General features: G+C 42.4%; 1 protein-coding gene across 1 annotated transcript in view; it reads left to right on the forward strand.

Annotated features, from left to right (window-relative positions):
• Positions 1-14,906, forward strand: part of VILL (villin like) — a 102,098-nt gene that overhangs the window by 56,584 nt on the left and 30,608 nt on the right. Inside the window, exons 4-9 of the mRNA XM_040433741.1 lie at positions 2,213-2,409; positions 3,940-4,048; positions 5,437-5,547; positions 8,980-9,179; positions 12,201-12,279; positions 12,539-12,637. Coding sequence (XP_040289675.1) covers positions 2,213-2,409; positions 3,940-4,048; positions 5,437-5,547; positions 8,980-9,179; positions 12,201-12,279; positions 12,539-12,637 — 795 coding nt within the window. The remainder of the gene's footprint in view (positions 1-2,212; positions 2,410-3,939; positions 4,049-5,436; positions 5,548-8,979; positions 9,180-12,200; positions 12,280-12,538; positions 12,638-14,906) is intronic.

Below are 14,906 nucleotides of genomic sequence, written 5' to 3' on the forward strand. Positions count from 1 at the left end.
GGAGTCTCTATCTGAGGCCAGGCTGCAAGGAGAGGGGAACACATACAGCATATGGAGATGGCAGGTAAGCAAAACCAATAACACACTTACCTGCCACAGACACACTGACTGGAACCCGTGCACTAGTGCTGCTGTCCACACCAACATTAAAGGACACAGCACACACCACGAACCACACAGGAACCCAGGACACTCATAGCTGCAATAAACATGAGACAGGGGAATGTCTAGTAAACATGCTGGACACGTAACACCAAACTAGACATACAAACACCCTGAACATAACCCACTCCATACAAATAAGGACAGGAAGGGAAGGAGACACCGGGATAACATTGATAACCACAAGGGTGGCCCTCACTGGACAGATGGAACACCCTGGACTGGAGCAGAGCTCCAGAACCAACAACAGCTGAAGTACAACTGACTCCAGCCAGGAAACCACAGAAGATATAAACCAAGTGACCACACCCAGTCAGGGAGTTAACCCTTACAGCACCAGACAGAGGGAGGCTACAACTTAAAGGGGAAGTGCACACACAAGCATACTAAACCATATGTTACCACCGGCAACAGCATGCGTGGCAACCATGTCACGGCAATCACCCAGAAGGCCAAGACACTGCCACTGCATGCTCTCACAGCAACACATTGCCGCGGGCAACCGCAAGTGTGGCAACAGTGTCACAGCGTACACCAAAGGCCGTGACACACACAGAGCTATGGGGACTGGGTATTGCGGATGTGCTAGCGGCCATTTAGCAACCCATGTCCTCAGCTCTATACACAAAATCCAGGTTCCCTTTAAAGCTCCCACTAACAGAACCCACTTGTAGACATGATCAAGGGAAGTGAACCTAAAATGGCTAGAGAACGCCTCGACGTGCGTTTTGCTTCCTCGGCTTCGTCAGGGGGTCAAAGATTGTCTAGAAGTCACGTTATTTTATGCAGGGAATTGTCGAATGGTACAGAGGTCGGTGGCCAGTGACTTTGTACAGCAATTGTGGTTATTGTTACCCATGTCTGAAGTTTTTTACCCCATTTATGTTTTTAATCATATGCTATTGATTTTTTGCCTTAGGCTACTTTCACACCTGCGTTAGGTGCGGATCCGTCTGGTATCTGCACAGACGGATCCGCACCGATAATGCAAACGTTTGTATCCGTTCAGAACGGATCCGTTTGCATTATTCTTTTAAAAAAAAGTCTAAGTCAAAACGGATCCGTCCTGACTTACATTGAAAGTCAATAAGGGAAGGATCAGTTTTCAACTGCACCATATTGTGTCAGTGAAAACAGATCCGTCCCCATTGACCTACATTGTAAGTCAGGACGGATCCGTTTGGCTCCGCATCGCCAGGCGGACACCAAAACGCTGCAAGCAGCGTTTTGGTGTCCGCATCCAGAGCGGAATGGAGGCGTAACGGATGGATGCATTCTGAACGGATCCTTATCCATTCAGAATGCATTGGGGCTGAACTGATCCGTTTTGAACCGTTTGTGAGATCCCTGAAACGGATCTCACAAACGGAATTCAAAACGCCAGTGTGAAAGTAGCCTAATAATCTTGATATTCTTTTGATATAATGTACTGTATGATGTCTGATTTTCATTTTTTACTTTAATTATTGCTTTCTGCGTATCTTGGGCTAAATATCATTTTCCTAATTTGTCTTTATAGACAACAAACTGTTGATTTTTTTTTATAGCCTTCAGTTTCACTTCATCTACATCCTTTTCTTTCTCATCGAAACCCTTCAGAGAGATACTCTTATGGCTTGATCTGTAGCCGTTATCTGTACAGTTCATAAACACACATTTAAGCTAAGTTCTTCTAAAACTCACTAGAATTTAGCCTAAACAAGTGTTTATGAAATGTCCGGAGTGAAGAGATAAGGGTCACAGATTGAGCCTTCAGAGGATGTCTCTGACAGGTTTCACTGAGAAGGAGAAGCAACAGTCTGTGGATGCAGTGAAACTGAAGGTTGCAGAAGACAAACTGCTGAAAAATTTTAGCCCAGGATAAGTAGAACGCAGTGATATAAAAAATGCCTCAAAGGTGTCCATAGCCTTTAAATGTCATAATTGCCCCTTGCACTAAAATATGGCAGCAGGAATCTGACTGGTCAACACCTGCACTAATGTTAGGACTGTGTAAGTAATTTACTAATTATAGAAAGGATATGAATATGCAGTTTACTGTCTTCCACAGATCAAGCAATCATCCAGTGGCATGTCCAGTGATCTCCACTACTGGATAGGGAAGGACTCATCTCCGGATGAACAAGGAGCTGCTGCAGTTTATACAACCCAGATGGACGACGCTCTAGGAGGGAGCCCAATACAACACAGGGAGGTGCAGGGATATGAATCTGCCACCTTTAAAAGCTACTTCAAGAACGGTATTATGTAAGTGAGATTTATTTTCTGGCACCTACTGCTACGATGACCATGAATAGGTCTGATATTTCCTATTGAAAATGTAGATTACAAATATGTAGCAGATGAGGCAGATGGCCCTTGTCCAGTTATTGTGCGTGTCAGCCTAGTTCCCACCATGGTTGAACATCACTTTTGGCATATAATGTACCTATAGACTACCTTTAGATGTGGAGTATGTACGGCAAAACAATGTCCCTTTGGCATAGATTTGCCCAATATACCTCAGTATACCTTTGTCTCAACCATACTGAAGATCAGAATCAAGAAATCATTGTTCCCCCACTTCTCCATGAACATTGTGGAAGCCTGCCACTGACTGAGAACTGGGTCGGGATTGGGGATAACACTATTTTCGCAGCCCTTTTAACCCTCTAGATGATGCAGTCAAGTGCAACTGGGGCATCTAGGCAGTTTTACAGTTGGAGGGGGCTCCCTCGGTTCCCATAAACACCTGCAAATGCAAATGTGAGGTGACCATGTGTTGCCATGGAGGCTGGGACCTTAATAAAGTCCCCCAGAGCTGTCATGATTATATGCCTAAGCTGGCGCAACTTTTTGTTGCTGAAAAGTCACACAACATTTTTTATAATAAGAGTCAATAGTCACAATGTGACATGCTGCAACTGCGACACAACTGTCACAAAAAACCCATCCAAGTTGCATTTTTGTGCGACCGTTGCATCACAGTTGCAGCATGTCACATGTCGTAGTGTCAACCATTGATTTTCATTATTAAAAATGTCAATGGGTACCTAAAGGCCGACATAAGGGGAAGGTTGGGTGATTTAAAGGTGTGTTGATTTTCTTAGAGAGACATGAATGGCGATCTATTAGAGTGTTGGTGGTATAAGATCATTGGCATGTGGGCTGGGGGGAAGGAGAAGGGAGGGGTTTACTGGGGGGAGGGGAATGTTATTTGTCAATCTGTGGATACTGCCTCTGATATGGACAGCGAAAAGCTAGTCCACATGTGTATGTTATTATACGGTATATGGAAAAATCAATAAACAGATTTGCAAAAATAAATAAAAATGTGACTGTGTAGCGGCACACTTTTGGTGCGACTTGCTTTTGCAAGACACATGTCCCCATGTAGCCCTAGCCTTAGGCCTCATGCACACGACAGTTGTTTTTCTCGGCCTCCGTTCCGTTTTTTTTCTGGATAGGATGGGGACCCTTTCATTTCAATGGGTCAGCAAAAAAATGCTGATAGTTCATCCGTTTGTATTCCGCGTCCGTTGTCCGTGTTTCCCTTCAGCAAAAAAAATAGGGCTTGTCCTACTTTTTTCACATTTGCGGACAAGGATAGGCATTTATTACAAGGGATCTGTGGAAAAAAACGGATCCTCCAAAAAAACGGATGCCGCATCCTTTTTTTGGGTGGACGCACAATTTGTGGACACAAAAAAAAACTGTTGTGTGTAATAACAGTGATGTGAACTCTCCCTAATAGATAGATAATCAATAATAACATAACTATTTTATCTCTCACACCAGATACAAGAAAGGAGGAGTTGCCTCAGGATTTAAACATGTGGAAACAAATATGTACAATATACGTCGCTTACTTCATGTAAAGGGCAGAAAACATGTCTCAGCCACAGAGGTATGTGTACTGCAGAGCATGAAGAGTCATACTAACTACTGATGTGAAAAGACTAAGGCCTCATGCACATGACGTATGTATTTTGCGCAAAAAACGGATCCGCAAAAAATATGGTTGACATCCGTGTGCATTCCATATTTTGCGGAACGGAACAGCTGGCCCCTAATAGAACAGTCCTATCCTTGTCCGTAACGCCGGATCCGGCATTAATATATTAATGGGAATTAATGCCGGATTCGGCATTCCGGCAAGTGTTCCGGAATTTTGGCCGAAGAAAATACTGCAGCATGCTGCAGTATTTTCTCCGGCCAAATACCATAAAGGGACTGAACTGAAGACATCCTGATGCATACTGAACGGATTGCTTTCCATTCCGAATGCATTAGGATAAAACTGAAGCGTTTTTTTCCGGTGACGGAACAAAATACCGGAAAAGAATAACGCTAGTGTGAAAGTACCCTAAGGGCACAGCTCTGGATCTGTATCAATGCAGCTTGTGTACTGTAACTGGCTATACAGCCCTTACTGAAGTGGTGAAGTATTTTAAAAAAGAGGAACACTTCCCAGCTCTGAACATGAGTTTCCTGGGTGTGTGTCACTGTTCTCACCCATGGAAAAGAACAATCACTTTCGATGGAGTTACTGTTTGGAGTTGGAATGCTTATTTTAGGCTACCTTAACATGAGTTTCCAAGTGGAATTTTGCGCGTTTGCATTTGTGGCCTGAATCTGCATCAAAATCTGCATGTTTTACATGCAGATTTTGATGTGGTTTTGCCTCAGATCTCACCCTTTGCAAATTCTGCAGAAACAATTGGCATTCTGCGGATGACAAAATGGCAAAAATAAGCAAAGTGTACATGAGATTTGTCAGTTCTCATTCATGTTGCTGGTACTGAATTATGCTGCATTTTTTGTCACGAAAATCCACATGGAAAAAAATGCACTTAATCCACAACCTGTGCAGGTAGTCTAAAAAGTCTGTGGTGTCAGACATACATATAACAATAGCAATTAGCAATTATGTTTTTGTATGAGATGTCAACTGACCTGACTATTAATATACTGGAAAAATCCTAGGAAATCTGAAAATATAGTTTCCATATTAAACATAGCTTCCAAATGAGCAGCGAGCCCCTGAGAAGCCGATGCAGAGGATGGTAATGGTAGTGGATCTGATCAGATGCAGTCTCTCTGGAGCAATGGTGTCCCCCTAGATGAGTTGCTTCTGCGGTCCACATGGCCTGGAGGATTAGGAAATGGATCACTTGGTCCCTCATTCCTCACTCTCCTCTATCTAACCCCAAACTGTCTTGGGGGTTGCGACTTCCTTAACAATGACATGGCTGTGTTCACCTCAGTGTAAAGTATTGGTTTTGACTCTTACAGGTTGACTTGTCCTGGAGCAGTTTTAACAAAGGCGATGTTTTCCTTCTTGACCTTGGCAAAGTGATCATCCAGTGGAACGGGCCAGAAAGCAACAAAGCTGAGAGGATAAGGGTAAGGAGATGAAGGAAGAGGACAGAGTATTTTGTTCAGGAAAGGAACGTTGATGTAGGCCAAACAGGAGCTCTAAATCTGCCTTATACAGAAATATATGAAAGATAACATTTAGATTTAGTAAGGTTCCATTCATTGCTAACAAGCGCTTGTGTACAGCTATATAATCCCCAAACATAGCAGCACTGAAAACCTCAGCATAGTTTTTTCATGGAACCTCCCAAGATGTTGGGCAGATGATTGCCTTGCTACCCTCATTATCGCGTACCCAGGAGAGGGAAGAGGACAGGAGTAGTAGTAGAAGGAATGGTGGTTGCATTTACTCACTCTGATGCTCCCCTGGGCCACACAGACATGGGAAAGGAGCGCTATCACAATATGATATCTCTGCTCTGCAGTATCCACAGGGGAGTACACTCTGTGCATTTGATATGATGGGGAACCTGAAGCCTATAGCTCCCACCAGTATGCAGAGAAGCTTGTAACCTCAATGTAGGTGTCTTACCTTTCTCTGATAATACTCCTTGTGTGGCCTCTGAACTTTCTGCTGCATTAAGTAACACTTTCCCTCAAGGGCTGGTAAATATGCTGTCACTCTATTGCTTTTGTAATCCATAGGGGAAGGAAGATTCCCTGTTAAAGGGAATCTGTCGCCAGTTTTAAGGTCCTTGATTCTAACAGCTTCACCACATGCCAATGAGTCCTAATATTCATGATCTTTTGGCTTTCTTCCCCCATTGCTGCTGATTGACATTTTTTTCCAAATTAATTAGCAGCACAGGACAAAGAAAGCCAATACCTCATGAATATGCTGGACTTATTGGTATGCACTGGAGCTGTTCAATACAATTTTTTTTTTGTTAGCAAATTGACTGTGCCAGTTAGGCCTCCTGCACACGACCGTATGGCTTTTTCAGTGTTTTGCGGTCCGTTTTTCACGGATCCGTTGTTCCGTTTTTTGTTTCCGTTGTGTTTCCATTTCTGTTCCGTTTTTTCCGTTCTGTTTTTCCGTATGGCATATACCGTATACAGTAATTACATAGATAAAATTGGGCTGGGCATAACATTTTCAATAGATGGTTCCGCAAAAAACGGAACGGAAACGGAAGACATACGGATGCATTTCCGTATGTGTTCCGTTTTTTTGCGGACCCATTGACTTGAATGGAGCCACGGAAAGTGATTTGCGGGCAATAATAGGACATGTTCTATCTTTAAACGGAACGGAAAAACGGAAATACGGAAATGGAATGCATACGGAGTACATTCAGGTTTTTTTGCGGAACCATTGAAATGAATGGTTCCGTATACGGACCGTATACGGAACGCAAAAAACGGCCAGTGAACGGGTAAAAAAAAACGGTCGTGTGCAGGAGGCCTTAAAGAAAGTGACCCAGCATTTTGTTAGGGGGGATCTGTCACTAATGTGGGACACCATAAAACTGGTTACAGATTCTCTTTAAAGGGATTATCAAATAGTACAAATACCCCCTACAATACCCAGACCCCTCCTATAGACGATACACCAGTCCCCAGCACCCACGTCACATCACTTTTCTCAGCAATGCGGGCACAAATGAACATGAGACCAACACAGTTTGCTGACAGATGACCTTTAACGTTCTTGAGCCTCCACTGACATTTAAAAATCTAGTGGAAATCTTTACCAAAAGAGTAAACTTTTATAGCTGAAAATGCACAAAAAGACAATGAAGGACATTTATCAAAACTAGTGTAAAGGAAAACGGGCTTAGTTGCCCATAGCAACCAATCAGCTTCTACCTTTCATTTTCCAAAGAAGCTCTGAAAAAAGAAAGGTGGAATCTGATTGGTTGCTATGTTTTGATAAATCTCCCCCAATGTTCATTCTTCCTCGTACTTTCTATAATGGGTAGATGTAATACAGGTAGAATATTAGTATTACATTGCATTGCATTTTATTCGATTAAGGCCTCATGCACACGACCGATTTTTTTGCGGTCCGCAAAAACGGGTTCCGTAGTTCCGTGATCCGTGTCCGTTTTTTCTTCCGTGGGTCTTCCTTGATTTTTGGAGGATCCACGGACATGAAGGAAAGTAAAAAAAAAAAGTCATTTTGGTGTCCGCCTGGTCGTGCGGAGCCAAATGGATCCGTCCTAACTTACAATGCAAGTCAATAGGGACGGATCCGTTTGACATTGACACAATATGGTGCAATTGCAAACGGATCCGTCCCCCATTGACTTTCAATGTAAAGTCAGGAGTCCCTATTATACCATCGGAGTTTTCTCCAATCCGATGGTATATTTTAACTTAAAGCGTCCCCATCACCATGGGAACGCCTCTATGTTAAAATATACCATCGGATTTGAGTTATATCGTGAAAACTCAAATCCGACAGAATATTCTAACACAGAGGCGTTCCCATGGTGATGGGGACGCTTCAAGTTAGAATATACTAAGAACTGTGTACATGACTGCCCTCTGTAAGAGATCAGGTGCTGCCAGGCAGGAGGGGGCAGACCCCCCTCCCTCCCCAGTTTTAAAAACATTGGTGGCCAGTGCGGCCCCCCCTCCCTCCCTTGTATTTAACTCATTGGTGGCCAGTGCGGCCCCCCTCCCTCCCTCCCCTGTATTTAACTCATTGGTGGCCAGTGAAGCCCCCCTCCCTCCACTGTATTTAACTCATTGGTGGCCAGTGCGGCCTCCCTCCCCAATTAAAATCCCCCCCCCCCCACCCCCCCATCATTTGTGGCAGCGGAGAGTTCCGATCGGAGTCCCAGTTTAATCGCTGGGGCTCCGATAGGTAACCATGGAAACCAGGACGCTACTGCAGTCCTGGCTGTCATGGTTACTTAGCAATTTTAGAAGCATTATACTTACCTGCGATGTCTGTGACCGGCCGGGCGCTCCTCCTACTGGTAAGTGAAAGGTCTGTGCGGCGCATTGCTTATAGCACAGACCTGTCACTTACCAGTAGGAGGAGCGCCCGGCCGGTCACAGACATCGCAGGTAAGTATAATGCTTCTAAAATTGCTAAGTAACCATGACGGACAGGAAACTCAGATCATGGACGCGGATGAACAACGGTGCAGTTTCCAAGTTTTCAACGGACCCATTGAAAGTCAATGGGTCCGCAGAAAATCACGGAAAACGAAACAACGGACACGGATGCACACAACGGTCGTGTGCATGAGGCCTAACACAAATATCTTCATTCTCTATAATATACAACATATATTTTAGCACATCAGTTTACATAACCTTTGGGGCATGTCCACCAAAAAAGGGACAACATTTGTATTGGAGTACATGTACTGTACTTCAGCCATGAGGTGGAATAATTAAGAAATATGTGCCTCGTCGAGCCTAATTTACTATGTCCTGCATATCTACATAAAAAGCTTACTATTTCTAAATGAAACCTAACAAATTCCATCTATTTCTTCCCAGGCTTGCTCCTTGGCCCAGAGCATAAGAGATGATGAGCGAGGAGGACGAGCCCAGATTGGCATCATAGACAATGAAAAAGATTCCCCTGACCTGATGCAGATAATGAATGCCGTGCTTGGGCAAAGAACTGGTGAACTGAAGGATGCTATTCCGGATGAAAAGGCAGATGAACTGCAGAAAGCAAATGTCAGGCTTTACCAGTAAGTTAAAAACTGCAGCTCTGAATCCTATGACACTGCAAATAATTCAACAACCAAAAAGGAACATCCAGCAGAAATGTACATCGTACCCTATTCTTCAGTGTATTCAAATAGAAGGTTCTAAAAAACTATAGTATTACTGGAATTGAAAACAAATCAAAACATTAGAACTCCTGAAGGAAATTCTGAAATTGATATAACTTTCTGTAAGACTCTATCAGCAGACTACTGGCTACAGTTTAGAGATCACACTAGCAGTATTGTAGGTTTCTAGAAGATCCGGGCAGGTAAAGTGACTGATTACAATAATAATATCATATCAGGGATTACCCTATTTGCTAAAAAAAAAGTTTTCAAACTAATGTCAGTTATAAAGCACCATCTACAGGTTGATAAATATTACTGCAGTTGTAACAGTTCAAATAGAAAATAAGTTAAAAAAAAACTACTAGGTATATACCATTAGTTATAGTTATTAGTTAAGAATATTTTCACAGGTGGCAGTATTGCATTTTTTAGAGGATCCTGGAGGGTAAACTGAGTAATATAATAACAGCAAATCAGGGATTACCCAAGGTTCTAAAAAAAAGTGCTCAAGCTAATGTCAGTTTTAGAGCTCCATCTACAGGCTGAAAACCACTATTGCAGTTGCAACAGTCAAATGTGTCATTTACAGGGAGCAACTTCCAACATCAGCAGGGAATCTGACTCCCGTCACCCCTGCCAATCAGCTGTGCGAAAGGGGTTGCGGCGCTCGTGTGGGTGCTGTGTTCTGTTCAATGTTTAAACGGGTTTTCCCATAACTAATGTAAAAAATGACCATCTCTTTCTATCAAAGGTAGAAACAGCCCTAAACCTCACATGGATCCAGAGATCTCTCCATGTATTGCTCTGCTAGCTTTATATCAAGCTAGCAGCTCCAGGGTAGTGTCTTATCTGCTGCAGCTAAGAGGGTGTGTCCTTTGTGCTGGAGCTCTCTCCCTATCACAATTCATGATGCAGTTGAAGGACGAAAATGAGCATGTGCAGCCATCTCAGTGAGCAGGACAAAGAAATAAGAAAAAAAGCTACAGCAGGTGGCGCTATACAGATACATTTCATTGAATAACTCAGTGGCTATGCTAAATGTTTAATTACATGCAATTACAAAAGTATTCGGATCTAGGTGCTGGTTTGAAAATTGTAGAATATTTTTCGTGGGGCAAACCCTTTAACTGCACTGCATCTCCCCTGTAGCAGCAGTACAGTGTAATTACAACTGCTTGTCCCATTCAAGTGAATGGAAAAGGAAGCTGTAATTCCACTGCACTGCCACGACCTGCTAGATTACACACAGGTAGACTTTGAAGAGGATGCAGCAGCCCTTACATAAGGGACCCCTTCAAACAGCTGATTGGCAGGGGTGATGGGAGTTGTACCCCCCGTCAATCTGATATTGATGACAATCCTGAGAATAGTACAGGAATTAACTTGAATATAAAGATGTGTAAAGGATAATTGGAAAGGTTGAAGCTCCAGTTGTTGGGGGTCTCCTCTGGTGGTCACCAAGAAATGGGGGTAGAGTTAGGAAAAGAGTTTGGGGAATTCTTGTAAGTTACTGATGCACAGTTCCATAGCAATTGTCTTTACATTGTAGGGGCGTAGCTAATAGAAGGGCTGGTGGAATATATGCCCCTGGTGCTAGGGTTCAGTAAAGCCCTGGCTTACCTTCTATAGTAGTATTGGTCATTCAGATGCTTGTCTGGAACCACACGGGAAACATACTTCAGAAATCCTCAGATTGGTGGTTTTGAATACCAATATAAGACTTTATACTTTTACCTTGCAGAATAATAGACATAGTGCAGTATATGTAGTACTAGTAATATATACCGATAGGAATCATGGTAATATGTAATGGAGATGCCAGCAGTAATCAACAAATATATAATAATATTTCAGTAAGTGAGGATTTAGAGACATGGCAGCTGATATTTAATTCCTTTACTGCATGTAATAATGATCTTCACATAATGGTTGAATATGTCCCTGAGGCTACATGCACACGCATATGTCCGCATCCTATCCGCAAAAAGAACAGAACGGACACGGAAGCAAACAACGTTCGTGTGCATGTAGCCTGAGGCAATGCAGTGTGCTCAACCACTTCTCTATTTTTACTTATAGGATCAGTCTTAACCTTGAGTTAATTTCCATATTATATACAGGAAAATATAAAACGTACCACAAGGCGGTTTTGCAGTGTCAGGATATTAATGAGCTATCTTTAGGATTGATTATCAGTATCTGATCAATGGGAGTCCGACTCCTGGCATCCCAGCCTATTAGCTGGTTGAAGAGGCTGTGGTGCTTTTGCAAGTGCTGCATCCTCTTCAATGTTTACCTGCAAGCCATCTAGCTTGTAGCAGTGGTGCACTGTAATTGCAGCTTCCTCTACTGGTCACCTAAAAATGGAAAGGAAGGTGTAACTACACAACTAAAAAGAGGATGGAGTGCACGCACCCCTTCAAACAGCTGATTGGTGGGGGTGCCGGGAGTCAGACCCACACCAGTCTGATATTGATCACCAGTATTTTGCCACTGCACAACTCCTTTAATAAAACTTAAAATTTTTACAACTTGAATACAGTGAGTTTAAAGGGTCATTAGGAAGGTTGACGCTTCAGTTCGGGGCCTCCTTAGCAGTTTATGCTTTCTGAATATCTGACTATCTAACTGTCTCATAGTCACTCAGCAGCAACCCCGAGATAATGGAGGACATTACAGAGAAGTGCTGACCTGTATTTTTGTGAATGAAGCATTTGTACTGAGCTATAACTTTCCTATGTAGTTGTGCGGTCTCTCAATGTCTGGCCGGTTTCCTCAGCTACTGCTCACTCCTCCCCCTCACCTCTCCATAGACTTGTCGTGCCCATTTAAGTTTAGAGTCCCTTTAAATATCACTATTTCTTCTGAATTGACCCTAATCTCTTATTGCATACAAGTAATAGCTTCCTGTCTTTATAATATCCTTTTTCGCAGTGTGTTTGAAAAAGATGGAGACTTGGTTGTGGAAGAAATTGCAACAAAACCTCTGACTCAAGATCTCCTGCAGCACGAGGTAAGTGTGTTGCTTAAAATGAAAGAAACTTTTAAAAATATATATATATATATATATATGCTACATTCATATATATAAAATTCAGTCTTTAAAAAGTTGGATAACTCTCAGTAAAATCCTTTTAGATCTTTGTTCCTGGTGCCTCTGTAGTAGTGAACAAAAAGATAGGCGGCACTCACAACACTTTAATAGGGGTGCAACTAATACGCCAAATGAATGCAAAAAAGAAGGTTTAAGGTTTTGTCTTTCCCTGTTACAGGACAGTCACATTCTAGATCAAGGAGGAGTAAAGATTTTTGTTTGGAGGGGAAAAGATTCCAGTCCAGAAGAAAAGAAAGCAGCTTTCAGTCGGGCAGTGGTAAGTGCAATTAACAAAGTTATGACGCTATATTAGAACAATTATCGGGGAAAAGCTTTTTTTTAAAAAAAAAGAAATAATAAGTAATGTACTATAGCCAATTTATTGGTAGAGGCCTCTAGAAGGTAGGCACCTGGTGCAAATGCCATGTTTTATTCTCGCTCTGGTAGTAGTAGTTTACAGATCTGACCATCTTAATTAATATCAAGATATGGCCTCTCCTTTACAACAGTGTGATCCTTCACTTATGTACAGGGCTGGTTTTAGGGGGTTGCAAAGTGGGCATTTGCCTGGGGTAAAAAGAAAAGAACACGGAACTGTAGCTCAGCTGACCACACTGCCTCTATATCCTGTAAATCTGGGAGGCCAGACGGTGCACGGAAAGAAGCCGCTCCGGCATCAGGAAGTCAATAGTAAAATGAAGAAATCCAGCACGTCGTACCATGAAACAGAAAATCTTTATTGAGCACATTAAAAAGTCCATAAAACACTAGAAAAATGGTATGCGTTTCGAACGATCACCTGAAATGAAATGGTTAGCCTAGGTGCTAGTCTGTGCAGTATTAATCAAAGTGGGAGGTGTGTTCTCCTTATTTTAATTAATTGATCACATTTGTGTTTTGTCTTTTAAATATGCTGGTATTCACACTATAAGAGATGCCATGATGATGGACAAAGTCAACAGGTGATCGTCTGAAACGCGTAGTATTTTTCTAACACTTTATGGACTTTTTAATGTGACCAATAAAGAATTTGGGGGTCATTAATTATCCAGAAATACACCTATATTAGGCATATTTCTGGCACAGATTGCGACGCATAGGTTATTTGGGACTCAATCTGCGACTTTTCCCCACTCACGCCAGTTGTAAAAAAAGTTGGCATGGCGTGGGCAAGGAAGGGGACAGGCTGGCAGCCCCTTCTCATTCATCAGTTTTAGGCATAGAAAATGGTCTAAATGTAAGCCAGCAAGGAAGCTAACCTACATTTAGACTGGCTGGATACGCCGAAGTTATGGAGAGTCCCGCGCCTCTTCATAACTTCGGCGGATTCACTGCCAAATATAGGGGTTATTAAGAAACATAGAAACATAGAAACATAGAATGTGTCGGCAGATAAGAACCATTTGGCCCATCTAGTCTGCCCAATATATCTGAATCCTATGAATAGTCCCTGGCCCTATCTTATATGAAGGATAGCCTTATGCCTATCCCATGCATGCTTAAACCCCTTCACTGTATTTGCAGCTACCACTTCTGCAGGAAGGCTATTCCATGCATCCACTACTCTCTCAGTAAAGTAATACTTCCTTATATTACTTTTAAACCTTTGCCCCTCTAATTTAAAACTGTGTCCTCTTGTGGTAGTTTTTCTTCTTTTAAATATGCTCTCCTCCTTTACCGGGGTGATTCCCTTTATGTATTTAAAAGTTTCTATCATATCCCCTCTGTCTCTTCTTTCTTCCAAGCTATACATATTAAGGTCCTTTAACCTTTCCTGGTAAGTTTTATCCTGCAATCCATGTACTAGTTTAGTAGCTCTTCTCTGAACTCTCTCTAGAGTATCTATATCCTTCTGGAGATATGGCCTCCAGTACTGCGCACAATACTCCAAGTGAGGTCTCACCAGTGTTCTGTACAGCGGCATAAGCACTTCACTCTTTCTACTGCTTATACCTCTCCCTATACATCCAAGCATTCTGCTGGCATTTCGTGCTGCTCTATTACATTGTCTTCCCACCTTTAAGTCTTCTGAAATAATTACTCCTAAATCCCTTTCCTCAGATACTGAGGTCAGGACTGTGTCAAATATTCTATATTCTGCCCTTGGGTTTTTACGCCCCAGGTGCATTATCTTGCACTTTTCCACATTAAATTTCAGTTGCCAGAGTTCTGACCATTCTTCTAGTTTTCCTAAATCCTTTTCCATTTGGCATTTCCCTCCAGGAACATCAACCCTGTTACATATCTTTGTGTCATCAGCAAAAAGACAAACCTTACCATCGAGGCCTTTTGCAATATCACTTATGAAGATATTAAACAAAATTGGTCCCAGTACAGATCCCTGTGGAACCCCACTGGTAACATGACCTTGTTTTGAATGTTCTCCATTGACTACAACCCTCTGTTGTCTGTCACTCAGCCACTGCCTAATCCACTCAACAATATGCCACTGCCTAATCCACTCAATGACTGCAGTTTATTGATAAGTCTTCTATGTGGGACAGTGTCAAAAGCCTTACTAAAATCTAGATATGCGATGTCTACTG

The sequence above is a fragment of the Bufo bufo genome, chromosome 5 (assembly GCF_905171765.1).
Source record: "Bufo bufo chromosome 5, aBufBuf1.1, whole genome shotgun sequence".
In the NCBI taxonomy this organism is placed as follows: Eukaryota; Metazoa; Chordata; class Amphibia; order Anura; family Bufonidae; genus Bufo; species Bufo bufo.